This window comes from Pteropus alecto, unplaced genomic scaffold (assembly GCF_000325575.1).
Source record: "Pteropus alecto unplaced genomic scaffold, ASM32557v1 scaffold39, whole genome shotgun sequence".
Lineage (NCBI taxonomy): Eukaryota > Metazoa > Chordata > Mammalia > Chiroptera > Pteropodidae > Pteropus > Pteropus alecto.
In genome coordinates this window covers 10,969,164-10,988,178 of record NW_006443568.1, presented here as the reverse complement: position 1 = coordinate 10,988,178, position 19,015 = coordinate 10,969,164, and the positions used below count along the sequence as shown (strand labels likewise).

The 19,015-nt window shown below is 43.5% G+C and overlaps 1 protein-coding gene and 1 pseudogene across 1 annotated transcript; one reads left to right on the top strand and one right to left on the bottom strand.

Annotated features, from left to right (window-relative positions):
* Positions 1-2,082: 2,082 nt before the first annotated feature.
* On the top strand, positions 2,083-2,201 carry LOC112472994 (annotated as a pseudogene).
* A 1,687-nt stretch (positions 2,202-3,888) lies between these two features.
* Positions 3,889-5,001, bottom strand: CNR2 (cannabinoid receptor 2). Its single transcript, XM_006924437.1, has one exon. The coding sequence runs from the start codon at positions 4,977-4,979 to the stop codon at positions 3,906-3,908; it is 1,074 nt and encodes a 357-aa protein (XP_006924499.1). The 5' UTR covers positions 4,980-5,001; the 3' UTR covers positions 3,889-3,905.
* Positions 5,002-19,015: the final 14,014 nt, after the last annotated feature.

The following is a 19,015-nucleotide window of genomic DNA, read 5'->3' as shown; positions in this document are numbered from 1 at the left end:
ATGTGAAGTCTAACGACCCCATGTGGCACAGCCTGTTCCCACATATCAGTGAGAGAACTGCATGTCAGAGTTGGAAGGGACTTTGGAGATCCTCTGCATGGGCTCCTTTCCTCCATTTTAGGAAGGAGGAAACCGAGACCCAAGTAGGGATGATGAATGCTGCTCAAGATCATGCAGCTAGTTAGAGTAAGAAGTGGGACCAGAACCCAGCTCTCCAGAAGTGGAATCTATGTCTCTCAACACGCTGCTTCTCTCTTGCACCACAGGAGAGGTCAGAACCTGTGTCGACAGAACCAAGCACTTCCTCATCCTAGGAGTGGTAAAGAAATACAATGGCTGTAGCTGTTATTTTTTTTTATCTTCGGTGTTTCTTCTTCTGCAAGGCTATGCTGAAATATTGTCCAAAACAGTAAGCACAGACACCTTAAAACCTCATACATTTTCTAGTGATCAGAATAATGATCTTTGATGTTACAGAACTCATTTCTCCTTAACCTTGTGAAAAATCAATCAATAGAAAACTCTTTTAAAATGCAGTCGGGAAGCTAGAAGAGAGAACGCTCACTCACATATTACTCCATGCATACTATTATACTCTCCAGTAGGAAGAGGTACACCTTGCATCTCTGATAGGAAGTGATACTACAGTACTACCTCAGCAGGAGAAAGTAAAGATTCCTCCTTCCTCTGTAACAGCTCAGCGGATGAGAGACTAACATAACTCAGGCAATGAAAAGTCACTCTACTTCAAACGTTTAGTTTCTTCCAATGGACTCTTCATTTATAACAGGAAATAAAAGACCAGTCCAGTCCTTTATTTCTCTGGACTTGAGCACGGATTACCATTAGACCACATGTCCTGAATTGCCATTGTTGCTATTCCCAAACAAACTCATTTTGCTGGAGAAATATCTGGCTATCTCTTTGTTAAAGGTTAGCATCCTCATGACCAAACTGTAAATCTGCAAGGGCAGGTGAGAGACACTGTGATAGAGTGAACAATATTGGAAGTTGGGAAACCTGGGTTTCTTGCCCTGGACACTACCTTGTGGAGTCTCCTTGGGCAAGCCTTGTCCAATGTCTGGGCCCGTTTCCTCATCTAAACAATGTGGGCAGTTCTCAGTGATATCGAGGGCCTCTTTACCCCTTTGCTCTCCTCCTTCATAAACTATATTTCTTTGCTTAAAGCCTATATAGAATGTAATTATGAAAGAAGAGAGGTAGTAAGTGTGGAAGTGCATTTAATTCAATGATTTTCAAACTCTAGCTTTAATAAAGAAATATTTACTGAGCATCAATTTATGCCAGGCACTTGGGCATTTTCTTTGCTAAAATGAGAAAAGACCCCACCAATGAATAAAGAAAGGCATGCTCCAACTTTAAGGGATCGCAAATGCACCTTTAAAAAATCATGCCATTTCAACTAGGTTCAGTAGCATCCCCTAAAACTTCATGTCTACTCAAAACCTGTGAATGTTACCTTATTTGGAAATAGTCTTGTAGATGTAATTTGTTAAATTAAGATGAGATCATACTGGTTTAGGATGTGCCTTAGTTCATTGATTGGTGTCCTTAAAAAAAGACGCCAAGAGACAAGAGAGGAGGGGAGGCGGAAGGTCACCTGAAGATAGAAGAGATTGGAGTTATGTTGTCACAAGCCAAAGAACACTAGGAGCTGCCAGAAGTTGAAAGAGGCAACGAAGGATGTTCCCTTTGAATCTCTGGAAGGAGTGTGGCCCTGTCAGCACCTTAGTTTCGGATGTCTATCTTCCAGAGCTATGAAAGAATAAATATCTGTTGTTTTCAAGCACTCGGTTTTGGAGGAAACTATACAGGAAACTAATACAGGGCATAAAAAGAAACAAATTCAGAAATAATGATGAGTTAAGGTTACAGAATTTGACTGAACTAGGTGAAGAGGTTAGTGGTCAAGAGGGCAGGCTTGGTCGTCAAGCAGAACTGGCCTGGAAACCTCAGCTTTCGGTACATGTTAGCAGTGTGAACTCAGGCAAGTGATTCTGCCTCTTCATCAGGTTATTACGAAGACAGAGTGAAATATATCATTTAAAAATACTTAGCCCAGTCTACAGCCATGCCACCCTGAACGAGCCCAATCCCATCTGATCTCAGAAGCTAAGCAGGGTCAGGCCTGGTTAGTACTTGGATGGGAGAGCACCTAGGAAGACCAGGTGCTGTCGGCATAAAAAGTAAAAAATAAGGGACTGTAAACTGACAAGGTCCTTGTAATCTGTGAGGTCAACCAAGGGTTGCCTTGCCTAAAAACAAACAAACAAACAAACAAATAAATACATAAAAATAAAAGTACTTAGCCTCGGCACACAGTAAAGACTCAATAAAAGCCAGCTGACATTTATGACAAGAGAACGTAGTAGGTCTACTCTACCTAAAGTTGCCTCAGTTAACCTCTATCACATGACCCTGATGATTTAATTCATTGTATCACCTGGCATATAGTAAAGACTCAATAAAATCCAGCCAGCATTTATGACCAAGGCACGTAGTAGGTCTACCCTACCTAAAGTTGCCTCAATTAATCTCTATCACATGACCCTGATGATTTCCTTCATTGTACCACCTGTAATTATTTTCTTTACATTTATTTATTGTCTTTCTTCCCACCAGAACAGAGAACATGAGCCCCACTAGACAGGGGAAGAGTTTCATTTATGGCTGGGCATCCAGGACCCAGCACAGACCCTGGCATGTATTTATGAGATGGGTGGATGAGTGAATGAACAGTGAACACCTTGTCTTGTGAAGTATTAAATGAAGATATGTTTAATCAATATCATTGCTTTTATTCTGTCTACATTAAAATTCCTCACAATCTTCTTGCCACCAACAATTTTTCTTGCCTACTGTTTTAAGCCCTTCCTGTAGGAATCCAGCTTCCCTGATATGTAAAATATGGTGTCTTGAGATCTTCAAAAGCATGGAGATAATAGATTGTGGGATATCAGCCCTGTGCTTGAGACATAGTAAAGGAATTTCCCCCTCCTCCCACCTGCTCTGTTTATTATTTGTTATAGGGGTGTGGAGGAGACAAAAAGGGCTGAACTGAGAACAAGTGGGAACAATTTGGGGATTTATAAAATCTTCGTAAATATCTTCTTTTTTCTTGGAGTTAGGTTAGACTGTGACACTGCCTGCTTCCAGTGGCACCACCAAATAGGATTTCATTGGGTCAATAAAGTTCTCTGAAGAGTCTGTGTCTCAAGTGGTCCCAGCTTCCTCTGTATTCTCCTAGAGACCTCAGAGGTCACAGTAAGGATTATTAAGGTGTCATAGAAGGCCATTGCCTCAATAACAAGATGCTCTGAACTGAAAGTTTGTCAGTTACCCCCGAAAGAGATGCTTCAACACTCTTGATCCTCATTGCATCACGCTTCTTGGTCCTCAGTGGGAAAGGGTGACCTAACCGTGGGGACTTTCATGCTCCAGAACTAAAGGGGCCACAACAATTAAGCAGGAACATATATATAATACTCTGAGATCCCAGGAGAATACCCATTCTTCTCAGACTTCCTCCAAGTCCTTCATTGCTGAGCCTGGAGGCTCCCTCTGGCTTCTGTGGTCTCTGGAAGATGCAGGCACTAAGCCATCCTGTTGAGAAGGTTTTCCTGACCTGACATGCACTGAGCCTCTTGCCTCCTGCCTCTTGCCCATCTTTCCTCTCCTAACAGGGCCTAGTTGTCCAACAGACTGTGTGCAGATAGGCATGGCCAGGCTACTCTTGAGGGGTCAGTGCCAACACTCTTCAGTGAAAAAGGTAAATGTCCAAGCCCCTGGGGATGGATAAGATGAGATAGTCGAGATGGCTCTCTCTCCTCCAGGGAGTGAAATGATTCTGACTTGGCTTTTTTAAAACTGTGAAAGAGGCCACATCAGCAGTATAGACCTCTAGAATCTGGCCACTGGGTGATTTTCACATCAGCCTCTGTCTCAGTGACTGAGGACCTCGGGGCCTCTTCTCTTCCTTCAGGCCCACGTCCCCTCAGGTGCTTCTTCCAACGGGCCAGACAGTGGTAGGCGGAGCTGCGGATCTCCCCACTCCGCAGGGCATAAATGATGGGGTTGATCATGGAGTTGATAAGGCAGAGTAAGGAGCAAAAGGCGAAGACTTTCTTGACTTGGTCACTTAGGGTGGTGGCCAGGCTGTAGACCATGAGGGCTAGTACTGGGAACCAGCATATGAAGAGCACAGCCAGCACCACCCCCAGGGTCTTAGCCAACCTCACATCTAGCCTCATCCGGGCCATTCCTGGCACCTGTCTTCCCTGGTGCTCAGCCAAGCTGGCTACATGCTGATGGGCCTTCCAGAGGACATGCCCGTAAGTGTAGATGATTCCAGAGAAGAGGAAGGCAATGAACAGGAGCCAGCCCAGCAGATAGTCATTGGGGATCAGAGGAAAAAGCTCGGAACAGGGACTGGGACAGCAAGTCCATCCCATGAGAGGCAGGTAGGAGACCAATGCTGAGAGGACCCACATGATGCCCAGGGTCACCAGTGCTCTCCCACGGGTGAGAAGGGCTTTGTATGCAGGTGGGTAGCGCAGACAGAGGTAGCGGTCAATAGCTGTCAGCAGCAGGCTGCCTACAGAGGCTGTGAAGGTCAAGGTCACGCTGCCGATCTTCAGCAGAAAGACAGCCTTGGAATCTATGCCATGGAAGACATGGAAATTTACAAAGCTGCACACAAAGACCACACTGGCCAGGAAGTCAGCCCCAGCCAAGCTGCCAATGAACAGATATGAAGGCTTCCTGTGGAGCCGGTGAGAAAATAAGATCAGGTAGAGCACAGCCAGATTCTCCAGGGCACTTAGGAGGCCCAGGGTAGCACACAACACTGCGACGGCTATCTTTTGCTGACTGCTCAGGATCATGTAATCCTTCATGGGGTTGAAATCCAAGCCATCCTTGGAGCCATTGGCTGCCTCCATCACTGAGCATTTCTCCATGGGGTGGGTCCCTCAGCTTCTGCTGGGCTTGCCAAAAGGTCTTTACTGCAGTACAATGAGAAGAAGAAATGAGTCTTTTTCAATCAGCACAAAAATGACCTCACATAATCACTGTCTCTAGCCAAACCCTTTACCTGTGCAGATGGATAATACGTTGACATAGCAATTTGTATTTCGTTCCCTCTGTATTTTGCCCTTTCTCCATTCTAGTGGGGCGCTAGGTCTATACTGGTTGCCTTCAGAGAGGTATGTGGGAATTCAAGAAGCAGAAGTGGTCTGTAAGCTTTTTGGTCTTTTGTTTTCAAAAAGACTAATCCTAAGACTTCCCTTTGAAAGTAAGAGAAAACTCCAAGGGTCAAAAATCGAGAGGAAATAAAAACCAAGAGAAAATGAAATCCAGGGCAGTAAGATGGAGAGGTTTTTTACACTGGTGTTGTGTTTTGTTTGCCAGTTTTGGTAAGTAAGATGCTGAAGTTTAAACAACTATTTAGGGATGGGAGAAAAGACTTTGTCTTCACACCAGTAGGATTGCCAGATAAAATATAGGAGTCCAGATGAATCCGAATGTCAGGTAATGAATCATTTTTTAGTATAATTTTGTCCTAAATATCGAGAAAAAAATAAACCAGGGCACTCAAATATTGTATGAGACATTCTTGAAAGGCAAATTCCAAATTTCTCTAGAGGGATATACTATCTATCAAGATCACACAAGATTCCCACATAGAAAGGCCCACGGACCTTGAGCTCACAATGCAAAATTACGAAATGCATAAGGAAACACGAACAAAAGTTAGCAGATGTGTCAGACAGAATTAGACTTCGAGGAACTTCACATGGGTATATGTTATAAAAATATGTTTCGTATGATTAAACGATAGGAATCAAAAACATAAATACATAATGAGAGACTGCGCAGATTCGAAAAAGAATCAAGTAGAATTTCTGGAAGTGAAAAATAAAGTCACCGAAAAAAGAAAATCTGAAGAGCGAGTTAAAGAGCACCACAGACTCGTTGAGAAGCATTGATCTAGAAGGTAGATCTGAAGAAATTTTGCAAAATGCAGCACAAGGAGGTAGAATGATGGGAAATATGAAAGAGGTTAAGAGATATGAAGGATTGAATGAAAGGTTTAAATATATCTAATCACAGTTTCAGAAGGGAAGAGTAGAAATGGTGGTGGGCATTTGGGTGGCACTATTCAAAGAGATGATAGTAGAGAATTGTCCAGAATTCTCCTGGACATGACTCCTCAGATTCAGCAATCACAGTGAACTCCAAGCAGAATTTTTAAAACTAACTAATTCTACATTCACATATATCACAATAAAACTCCAGAACACCAAGGACAAAAAGGAAAAAAAAAAAAAGCAGAAATAAAAGATACAATACCTGCAAAGAAATCATAATTAAATTTAAAAGCATTTGGGTGGCACTATTCAAAGAGATGATAGTAGAGAATTGTCCAGAATTCTCCTGGACATGACTCCTCAGATTCAGCAATCACAGTGAACTCCAAGCAGAATTTTTAAAACTAACTAATTCTACATTCACATATATCACAATAAAACTCCAGAACACCAAGGACAAAAAGGAAAAAAAAAAAAGCAGAAATAAAAGATACAATACCTGCAAAGAAATCATAATTAAATTTAAAAGCAGATTTCCTAATAGCAACAATAGTAGCCAGAAGATAGAGGGGAAAAAAAGCTAAATTATCCCTCAAAATAAAGATATACAAATAGAATTCTCCACTAGCAGACCTTTGCCGAAGATACATCTAAAGAAAATTATTTTTAGAGGGAAGAACAGATAGGCAAGAAGAAATTGTGAACAAAGAAGTTGATAAACATATAAGTGAATTTTTAAAAAGTGTCTGATTTGGAGGGTATAAAAACAAAGTGGAAGTAAAATTGTGAATGACAGTCACACAAACCAAGAGAGAGATGCGTAGAGTTGAAGCTTTTATTTAGGAAGTGATTATGGCATTGATCTAATTTAGCCTTTTCAAAATCAGGCATCATCTCTTACTTGTTTACTGTAATATTAACTGGGTTCTCTGCTTTTAACCAGACCCATCTTTAGTCTAATTTCAACATAATAGCAAAAGTGATCCTTTTAAAATATGTCAGATCATACCACAGCCCCAATGCTGCATAGGTCTCATTCTATTCAGTATAAAAACCAAACTACTTACAATGGCCTAGAAGGATTTATGTAAGTAGTTTGGTCTTTACCCCTCTGACCTCCCCACTACCGTGCTTCCCTTGGTCAACCAGCTTTACCCACACTGGCTTCCTGATCCTGGGTCCAACTTCCTGCCACAGAGCATTTACACTGGCTGTTCCCTCTGCCTGAACACTCTTTTCCCTAGATATATGCTTGGCTCAGTGTCTCATCTTCTTCAAGTTTTGGCTCGAATTTTAACTTTTCGATCTACCCTATCACACTATTTAATACTATAACTTACTCTACCTTCCTGTTCTTCTGGTCTCCTCTATTTTTTTTTTCATATCACTTATCACCTTCTAACATATAATTTACCCTGCATAAGTAACCTATTTATTATGTTTCATTATTTGTTTTGTCTGTTCCACTAGAGTTTAAGTTCCACAAGGTCAAGGAGCTATGTTGTTCACTTATATAAGGGCTTAGAATAATATCTGATATACAATAGCTACTCAATAAATATTTGTGGAATTGAATTGAAGCGATGTTGAATAGTGAGTGATTTTAGCATTTCTTACTCAGAAGTTGGCAGATTAAGCAGACGATACGCTAATTAATAGGCTGTATAAGATTCAAACACACAATTAACAAGCCTGATCTAATAGGCATGTATGGAACTCAGCACCCAATAATTGGAGAATACACATTGTTTTCAAGCAACTGTGATCATTTACCAAATGTCCAAGGTAATGTCATTTACCTAAGGCTAAGTCTTAGGTGAAAGGTAAATTCAACACATTAAAAATTATCTGTAACATACAAACCATGTTTCCTAACCACAGTACAATTTGTTTAGAAATAAAGAACTTAAAAAATAGAACTAATGAACTTCATAGGTACAAGGCTTTAAAAACACACTTCTGAATAATTCCTGGGTCAAAAAATCATAAAGGAAATTAGGAAGTACTTAGAATTATAACATATTAAAACTTGTGGGGTGCATCTGAGTGCTATCGAAAGGGATATTTATAACCCTACATGCTCATATAAGAAAAGAAAAAAGACTAATGAGCTACACATGCAACTCATGAAATTAGAAAATGAACAACAGCATAAATGCAAAAAAAGAAGAGTAAGAATTACATGGGGAAACAATAAAGAACAGAAAGAATTGATAAAAACCGAAGCTAGTTATTTTAAAAGATAGTAAGACAAACTTCAGGCAAGACTGCTTAAGAAAAAAGGAGAGAGCCCACAAATGAGAAAAATATCAGACATGAAAGAGAAATGTTCAACAGTCCTTTGGAAAGATGTCTAACCTCCGTAACATCCACAGAAATGCCAGTTTCACTCCAATCTGATTGGCAAAAGATTAAATCTGACAGTATCGAGTGTTGGAGACAGTGTGAAGCAACGAGAACTTGGAGCATATGACAGAGGTGTAAGCTGGCACAAACACTGTGAAGAGCAATTTGGCGAAATCTAGTGGTTATTGTTCTTTCACAGATAGAGGAGGCTCAGAGATGTTAAACCATTTGGTGGAGGCCATGCAGCTTCTCAAGGTCAAGGACTGACCATTCACTATTGCTGGGTCTTCAGTGCCATGCACAGTGCCTACTATATAGCAGATGCTCAAAAACTGCTTAATGAATGAGACCCATTTAAATGGAAAGGTGTATTCTCAAATGGAGTGGGACCAGCTGAATGTGTGGTCCAATCCTACATTCTCAAAGCCACAAAAACAGAACATGATCAAGGTCTGGCTCTTCCACTGTACATTGATGGGAACAGAAATCTAAAAGACTGGAGAGAGAGAGAGAGAGAGAGAGAGAGAACATGTATGTGTGTGTGTGTGGTGGGTGAGCACACAGTGAAGGTTCAAATCCCAGCGGGGGCTGGGAGGGTGGGAGGCAGGGAGCTTTTTCAAGGTATGCCTGGTTTCCCTATTCCTTATCTGTACAATGGATTTTTGCGAGGATTTAAGTAAATTAACATAATACATAGACGTTCTTATTGTTGTTATTATTATTAAGAGCATCTTCAAACGGGGATCATTCACCTACTCGGTGAGGTTGTTAAGAATAATAGGCCTGGTGCAACACAGAGCTCCATAAATGGCAGCCCTTATTATAATCCAGTGTTTTTTAAATTTTAAGAGAGCAGAATGCGTTTTACAATCGGTGGAACCCCGATTCATAAATCAGGTAAAATCTGAGTCATCTATTGCCTCTCTTCAAGGCAGCTCAGGTTCCTCTGTAAAATCTTCAGATTCCAAGAAACAGATCGAAAACCTCTTATTTAATCGACTCCATCATTTCACCATTGAGAAAACAGTCCAAGGATGGGTATGTAATCTGCCTAAGGTCACCCAACAAGTGAACAGCAGAGCTGGAACTAGGTTCCACATTCCCTAAGGCACAATACAAAACTCTTGTGCTGTAAGCACTGAGATGATTCTATCCAGAGAAGCCGAAAAGGGGCATATTCCCTGAGACAAAGGCACTTTGCTGAATGGTGCCAAGGTCACACTTGAGTTGAGACAGGAAATGGTGCCAGCCTGAGTCCTCGGCCCTCGTCACAAATAAGTGACAGATAAGGCAAGCCTTTCTCAGCTCCCACGTCCTGACCCTGCCACTTTTGGATGCTTCTTCCCTGTCCCCCAGCTGCCCCCGCCCCCCACTCTCCTATCAGAGAATGGCTTACCCCATGCAGAGTCCAGCCTAGAAGAGGGGTGGGAGTGGCTGCATTTGTGCTTCAGCGAGGCCTAGCGTGGCCACGGCCACCAGCCTGTGGTTATTTTCCAGATTAGGTCAGGGCAGAAAATGCAGACGTTTGCATGGGGGTCCTAGCAAGACGGGATGCGTGGAGCAACAGGAAAACCTCTGGGCAGATAGAAATTCTTTTGGAGCCATAGACGGGGCCTTCGTCCAGGGCTAAGATTCGTCTCAATACTCAACACGGATATTCGCTACATGGTTGCTCTGGTTCCACCTCTGTTACGGCTTGTCATGTGACTTTGGGCAAGTCCCTTAACTTTCTGAGCCCCTTTTCTCCTTTTTGAAATGACAATAACAATACCTGTCCCATTCTCCTGGAAAAAAAACCCAAGTCGGCTGCTGATCATCACGGCTTTTTAACACAGTCTGTGGGTCGGCTGCGATAGGGTAGCGATCCTTTCAAAGTGTATTAAGACTTTATTTCTGCACATTTGTTATGTGGAAAGGATTCATATTTTTATCAGTGTGTCAGTGGAGTTCCACATATTAAGAGCCACTGATGCATGCAAAAACATCTTGTGACCTGGCGCCATACAAACGTAAGATTAAAAGAGAGCCGACCAACAAAGCATTTTCCCCACCTGAAAAAAAAAAAATGCCAAAGCCCCACCTGACACTCCTTCCCCAGAGAGCCCGGCCATGCTGCCATAGGTATCCATCCAGAGCTGCAGCCTGGAGCTTGACTCAGGCTGAATGTCTGGGAACGAAACTTTGAGGGCTGTGAAAACTGCTCAGGAAAAGGTGTGCCTGGGGATTTTCTGACCTGAAGTGAAAGTGTGAAGTAGAAGAATGTCACACTCACAGGTGGCCCCACCATTACTGCTATGTTTAAAGCCTGAAGGCACCTGGGGAGGGAGGACAACATGTGAGGTGAGAAGGAGTTTCACCCTTTGACCAGCTGCTACACCTACAGTGAGAAGCTGAGATTAGAGGCCAACAGGTGTCATTTTTACTTCCCACTGTGAGTGTAGGGGCCTATGTTTCAGTCCCCGAGCGACTTTGGGCAGGTCCCTTCTCCTTTCTGGGTCTTTCTTTTCTTGTCTTTAAAGCAGGTGGGTTGACCAGGTGATTTCTTAGGTCTCCATGTCGGATCCCAATGGCATGGGCTTTGCAACCAGACCTCCCCGGAATCCAATTCAGGTCTCTACCTTATGGGCTGTGTGGTGTCGGGCAAGTTACTCACCTCTCTGAGCCTCTGTTTCTCATCGCATCTTCGTGCAGATTAAATGATAGAAGTCTACTAAATTCATGGCACTGTGCCTGCTTACAGTACGTGTCTAATGAAAGGCAGGAAATCCTCAACAGAGTTAGTTTATAAGATTCTCATAGAATTTCGTGTTTGAGTCTCGTCCATCTTCCACCTGAGAGCTGAGGCGGATAGAAAGACCTCTGCTCATTCTCAGTGGACACTTTACCACTGTGATGGCAGAACCATCACGTTTTTAAAACCTGTTGGAACCGCCTGAACAATTCATCATTAATAGACCAAGGTGACCCTCTTGACCTGCTTTCTAACAGGCTGGGCTCTTGGTGCTATGTCCAGTCGTGGGAAGTTGTCATGAAGACTTCCTTGTACATCTCCTCGTCTCCCTCTGTGCTTGGTAGTGCTTGGTTGCAGTAGCAAGGAAGTTTTCTGGAATTTGAGATTGTGGGCTATGTTCCTTTGCCCAAATCTCACTTATTTTTTTCAGAGCCTGTATCAAAAGCCACCTCTTCCAGGAAGCATTCCCTGGTTTCTTCTTGCCCTTCCAGGTAGATGAAAGTCATTGAGACTTACTGCATGGATCACTGTCTACCTTCTATTAATTGTGTCCATTCCTCATTTTACTTCCTGGACTGTGCGTTTCTAATTTTGAGAGTAGAATCTAGGTCAGGGAATGGCCATACCTTTGTATTCTACTGCCCCTCATACCAAAAATAGCCCACAGTAGATTGTCAGCGGAGATCTTTTCAAGCAAATCATCTCCTTATGGAGATGCAACTCAGCCCAGAAAAGCGAGACAGTTAGATGGCCCCTGAGCCACCACTCCCATTGCCAAGCTCATGGCTGACATTATCCATCAGTCCTAGTCCTTCTTCACTCTAATCCTGACCATGAGCTTCTCACCATAGTGCTCCTGACCCAGAGAACCAGGCTTGCGGAAAGAGACGGGAACCACAAGCAGTAGGTCTAGAGCAGAAAGTGAATAGAATGTTGGCAACTGTCCAGGCTCGCTGACCTCGTAAAGAGAACACCAGGATAGACATTCCTAAAATGGATTTGGCAGAGGGGGTGGGCAGCACTTGGGGGAAGGAACTTAAAAATCTCTCTGGTGATATAAGTTACAAGAGAAGTTTATGGATACCAGGCAAAATACAGAAACTGTCCTAGGGGAGAGATGCAAAGGGCTGCCAAAGGGGTCTTTTTCTGAACTGGTTTCTTTAATATATTCCTCCTGGGATTTCCAGCACTTGAGCACAGAGCCTGGCACAAAGTAGGCCCTTAAACATTTTTCAATTGACTTATTGAATGAGTAAATGAATGAATGAACAAATGTCTATTAGGAAAAAAAGCAAGCTTCTTCAGGCAGACGTCTGTGTTTCTTTTTCCCTTGTCTGCCAGGAAACTCAGAGCTAAATGCAATGCATGCTTGCAGGCCTGGGTCGTTCGAGGTTGGTTCTTGACTCATTTATTGCTCCTATTAGTGGTTTCTAATGCTTTGCTTTTATTTCGACTTCCCTAATGCATAATATAGGCCACCTCCTGTTCTTTTAAGAAAAATTTGTAATTTACAGAATTGGGACAAAAGATCATCATTAAGGTCTCTACAATTCCCCTCTCAAATGTCTGTGGGTTATCAATGAAACCCAGTCCCCGATAGTCTGCTCTGTGGGGTTGAAGGATTCCACCCCACGCCTGCTATCCCCTCACCATTCATCACCCCAATCCAGAAGTCTGTGGGGTCATCACCAGCTGTCTGGATACACATTCTCCCCGGACCTTCCGTAGTCATCTGTCTGTATCATCCCCAGCCTCCCTCCCAGGAGGAACTGGACTAAATGGTGTCTGAGGCCACTTTCCACTGTAGGAAGGTTAAGTGCCAAGGCTTTAGATTGAAACCTTGTTGGGTTCAAATCCCAGCTCTGCCACTGGTGGGCTGTGTGACTTTGGGGCAAATTACTCAAACTCTCTGAGCCTCAGTTTCTTCATCCGTGACTAGGGTAGCTAATCCCCACATTCTCGATGTGCAGATTAAATAATTATTTAAAACAAATTAAGCTATAGCTTGGCTGCCTGATTGAAATATAGAACATGCATGCGATATGCGGAAACAAAGTCCTAAGTTAAAAAGCAGGTCCTCAAGATGTGAGCCCTGGATCTGGCACCCGTTAGCTCTATGGAGGAGTCACTTACTATCTCTCACCCCAATATTGCCACACGAAAAGAAGACCAGATGATAACGATAATGAGTGCTTGGCATTGTACTAGCACTGTCTACACGCTATTTCATTTAAGCCTCAAAACAACCCTGGGAGGCTGGTATTATTATTTTCCGTCTTTTAAAGATGAGGATGGGCCCAGAGATGTGAAGAAACTTGCTGGGGGGACACTGGGGACCTGTGCTCTTGTCTAATCCTCTAAAGAGGAGGGTCTCATCCTGTTGTTCTACATTCTTTTCTCCCCACCTCCAGACCAATACTTGGTACATTAACTGACAGATTTGAGATCTACCCACAGGACAGTTTTGTTGGGCAGTTTATCTTCTTCCTCTTTTTCAACTACCTTATACCCCATGCAACTTCCTTTTTACAGTGATGCCTGCATTTATATCGCACTTGACAGTTTGCACTGTGGGGGCAGGCTCACGGCTATTTTCTGAAGTGAAAATAGATAGTGTTCCTTCAGTAAACAGGTTCATAGAGGGCAAGGCACTCGCCCCCAATTCCACCGCAAGTGGCAGGACTTGAGCCCCCAAGTGGCAGGACAGAGTCAGGTTGGGAAAGGGCCAGGATCTAATGCACGACAGTGACTAAGGTAAGGGACCCTGACAAGCACAGACGACCTTTCATCTTTAGTGCCAGGGCTCAATCACATCTTTTTTTTTTCTCTTTTTGGCTTTTTTCCCTCTTCTGACCAATTTCACTCACTAACACCTCCATTGCTGTCATTCGCTAGACTACAGTCCTGTCCCCACCAGCCTGGTGGAGTCCTGACCATCTCACCTGCGAAGATTTACCAGTCAGGCCCAGGGACTTGGGAGTCAGACGGACCTGACCACCAGTCCCGGCTCAGCCAAGTGTTAGCTTTGTGCTCTCAGATAAGGTCACTCACTTCTTTTCTTCAGTTTCCTCATCTGTAAAATGGGGATAACAAACAGTACTCATCTCCTTGGTGGTGGTGAGGCATGAAGTTTAATTGATGTGCAGTAATTAATTACTGCACAGGGCAAGCCCTCCATTGAGGGCAGCTTATATGTAACATGTATATCATATGATAGCTTTCTCTTCACTTTCCCAACTTCTTTGCTAGTTGGCAACAAATGACAGTGACAAAGTCATCTCTGTTGTGCCTTAGGCAGTTGGGGGAGTCAAGGAGGGAGGTAAGAGGCAGGAGGAAGAAGATTCTGTTTTCATTCAGGATTTTAGAGTTAAGTGAACAGGAAGCTGAGAATGCACTGGGAGCCTGATGATTATTAACCAGGCTGGGGGGTAAAGACATCAGCACCTGCCGTCATGACAGGAGCCCTGGACCAAGGAGACAGGAGTCTGGATTCCGGTTCCAGTTTTAGGTGGACCCGATAGCTGGATAACCTCAGACAAAACAGTCCTGTTCTCAGTGTGTCCATCCGCATCAGAAGGGGGTTTTTGATGAGTTCTCAAAGGGTACTTCCAACCTGGAAGTTGTGCAATTAACCACAGGAGGTGGGTGTGGGTGTTTGTTGGGTTACAGAACTGGCCTCGAGAAAGCCAGCTCAGGAAAGCTGGAAGTAGCAGTTCTCTGAGTTCTCAGCATTTCTCTACGGTCTTAACAATTACACAGACCCTAAAGAGCTTTCTCCGATGTAGGTTACATCCATCAGTTTTTACTGTATTAGAAAATAAAACTCGCAACTTAAAAATATCTTTAATAATCCTATTACATGTTAATAGATACAACATATTTTTAGTGAAAATACTTTTTTTGCGGGGGGCAGGGGACAAATCTCTTATCTGGCAGCTGGATTTTTATTTCTGTTTTTGCACTCAACCTGGTGCAATACGTCATGGTGGTTAAAGTATATGAAGCACATGCATTTGCCACTGTTCCCTAGTGCTTCCTTTGCGACAGGTACCGTAAGAGGCCTTTTCCCTGCATTGTCTCTTTTATCCTCCAAACTGCCCTTGCAGGTAAGTTGTCTTATTTCCATTATATTATAGATGAGGAAACTGAGGTTCAAGAGGGATAGATTTGCCCCAAGTCACACCGCTTGTAGGTGGCAAAGTCAAAACTCAAACGCAGGCTGCTATGCTAGACTTGTTGCCAGATCCTGCCCACAGAAGATGGAGGGGTAACAGGTGCTTTAACATTCTGGGTGACAATCTCTTCCCTTTTCATCCTTTCTTCTTTGGAACATTTTCTCTAACCAGGGCCTTCAGCAGCACCACTGGCTGCTAAGACACTAGAAAGTCAGCTCTAAAAGAGTAGGAGCCTATTGTCTATTTTGTTCGCTGCTGTGTCTCACGTGCCTGGAACACTACCTGCACACGATAGCTGCTTGACACATATTTGTTGAATGAATTGGTTGAAGGAGTTCTTTCTGACACTTGTGAAAATCCTCAAGCGTGATTATATTCTTCCAGATTTTCAAAGTGGACACAACTGATCTATTTATGGGGGGAAAGATGGCTTGATAGAGTCTATGCCAGCAAGAGAGGAATGCCTGGCTTAACATTTCAAAAGAGACTCTCAAAGGATCTGTGTGGCAAGAGGATTCAGGAACAGATTTTCAGAGCCCAACTTGCCCCTCTGTAAATGCGGGGGTGAGGGGTGTCAGTGAGGGAAGGTACCTGAGTAATAATGGCTTGCTGTGTGCCCAGCACGGGGCTTTGCATGTAAACTCAATTAATTCTCACAGTAAGCAAAGGAGGCGGTACTATTACCATCAGACAAGGCGATAGGAGGCACAGAGATGAAGTGATTTGCCCAGAGGTCATACCAAAGGGCAGAACCTGTTTGAACCCAGGCCCAGGCCCAGAATCATCATACTTCCTGCTCCCCTTTGCTCAGCCAGCTCCTGAAGCTTTCTCCTGGGGACTTCTCTTTTTCCTGGGGAAGTGGGGGTGGGGGGGGGCGGAGAGGTGTTCTTGAAATACTGTAAGCAGCACAAATTTCCTTGTTTTCTGCTTCACCAGACCCCAGGATTCAGGGGCTCAAGACAGACACTTTCACATGCTGTCTGAAGACATGTGTCTTAGTTCTGTCTCTACGGGGAGCTCCCTTGTGATTCAGGGCACATCTCTTCCATTCTCTGCCCTTTATTTTCACCTTTATAATAGGAATGAAAAGACCTATATCCCTCTTTCAAAGAAAATCTGCTACAGGAAATTTTGAAAACTCAGTCATATTAAAGTGTAAATGACTGATGACTGTGTCTTGATCTCCCTCACCTTGGGAGTAGCTCACTACTGCTGAAAGCTCGATCATCAGCCGTTGGAAAGTGTATGGTCATAGCAGGGAGTAGGTGGGTTTGGGGAACATTGTTAAAATTGTTAAAATTACACCCGGAAGTAGTGGGCATTTTTTCTGCCCATCAAGTGCTCTCTTTGTAGGACAAACAAGGCATTAGAACCAGGGGGACAAAGAGGTTCTTGAATGATGGCAAGAACTTTCCACGGTGGCTTCTCCACACCACAGAGAGTAGAAAAATGTTAATTGCATGGTAGGCATTCTGAATCACCCGTGGTTTCTTTCTGGTTAGTCTACCTGTTCCTGGGTGAGCCAGAGCCTAAAGAATGGGGTCCCTGCCCTCACTTTAATTCTAGCTGTGTCTAGGGTTGCAGCAGTGGGGGTAGGGGTTGGAATCCAGCTGGCTCCCGGAACAGAGGTGGGGGTGATGCGGCAGTGACGTAGAGAGCTCTAGAGGAGTAGCTCTTGAAACACACTGGTGATTATGACAATAATAGCAAGTAACACTGAGCGAGTGCTTACCACATACTGCATCCAGACACCATTGTACGCATGTTACACATGAACTCAAATATTCTTCATGACAAGCCAGGAAGGGGACTGGTATCACTCCCATTTTATAATTGAGGGAACTAGCCCTGGCATGGAAACTGACTGACAGGGCTTTGGGCCCCTAAGATCTGCGAGTGGTGACGAAGTGGCTGGAGGTTCACAGGGACAGCTGGGCAGAGGCTGATGATAAATGTAACCTGCTGTGGGCACTCAGGCCATGGAGAGATGAGGAGAGGCCAGAGATGGGCCGAGATCTAGGGAGCCGATGCTCATGCACACTCCCTCTATCCCTTTAGAATAGAATGGATGCAAGCGCATTTGTGGATCTGTTCGGCTTTTGGTCCTGGGACTGTAAAGAGGAAAGTTTGTTACTATTTTTGGTCTGGGATTTGGTATCAGACCCAGCAATACAGTACGCTAATTTGCAAGGTGACCTGGATCTCTATCTCCTGCTTCTGTGAAGAGAGGTGGTTAACAGGGAAGGATCAACTGAGAATAAGAAGGAAATATATAGACAGGCTTAAGAGCCAGCCCTGAGTCACAGTTGTGAGTTCTGATTCTGCCTCTTAGGAAATCTGTGGTCTTTTGGGCAAACTGCTCACCTCCCTGGGCCCCAGTATCCTCATCTGTAAAATGGGAATAATAAAAATATCTCCACTCAGGGCCATTGTGAGGAGTAAATGGGGTGAGTGAAAGAGTTCCTTTTGCTTCCTGTCTTTAATTGTTGGTTCATTAAAGGTATAAATTAAATAATGTAAAATTAAGAATAAGACCATGTATCAGCCAAAGCCACACTGAGTGGCTAAATGTTAAACAGCTTGGTTGGGAGTCATGACCATTATCCTTGGTTCGATCAGCACTAACTGCTGCTTTAGTGCATTTGTTTATTTGTTTTTTCTTTCTGCCAAATAGGGGCTTGTCTTGTCATCTCCATGCCCTCAGAAGCTGTCATCCCACCTTTATATACAGCAGGTGTTCAATAAATAGAGTTTAATGGATTACCAGCCTTAAGTGGGCTTAAGGTTAGTAATAGTTCATCACATATTTTTTTTAAATAGGTTTTTTTCCCCTAACACCCATCTCCCTGTCCCCTCCCCTTTGGCAATTATCAGCTTGTTCTCTATATCTATGGTTTCTCTTGTTTTATTATTATTTGTTTAGACTTCACATATAAGTGAAATCATGTGGTATTTATCTTTGTCTGTCTAACTTATTTCACTTAGCGTAATACCCTAACTGCTGCTTTTGATTTTTCCATTTATCCTAAGAAGCTCTCACACTAAGAAAATTATCTTTTAAGCAGTAAAATAATTTTTCGCTAATTAAAAAAGATGGAAACAGGTGCCATGATCTTCTCATGATGTGAACCTTCTGGAATACCTCCCTCTCTGTTGGGAAAAGCTGATGGAAAGTAGTGGAAAAACGAACCTGGACTTGACTCTTGTCTCTGCCATTTACCTGTTATGTCTGAGCCTCTGGCCTCATCGGTCAAGTGAATATTAAGATGAGTCTCCTGTGAGGACTAGAGAAGCATCTCGCTCCTCCTTGATCCTCAGCAGACTCCTATTCCTGCTTCCCGCTCCGTCAGATTCCCCAAGATCCAAACATACCCATGGAGATGCACAGAAGATGGACTCATTGAATTCTGGCAGAGGCAACACCGTGAACACAGCTGTGGTTCTCAAAGAGGAACTTTGGGTGGCCCCAGCCCACAGAGAGAGAAGAGGGGATGGGGTGAGGCTTTGGTGGGAGAGGCTGCCTCTAACTTGCAGTGTAAGCAGAAGACTGAGGGGCTTCCCCTGTGGGAGTCGGGGCAAAACCCACGGGATGCTCAACCCAACCTACCTCTGCCCGAGTCTCACCAACATCCTCCCCATTTAGATGGGATCCT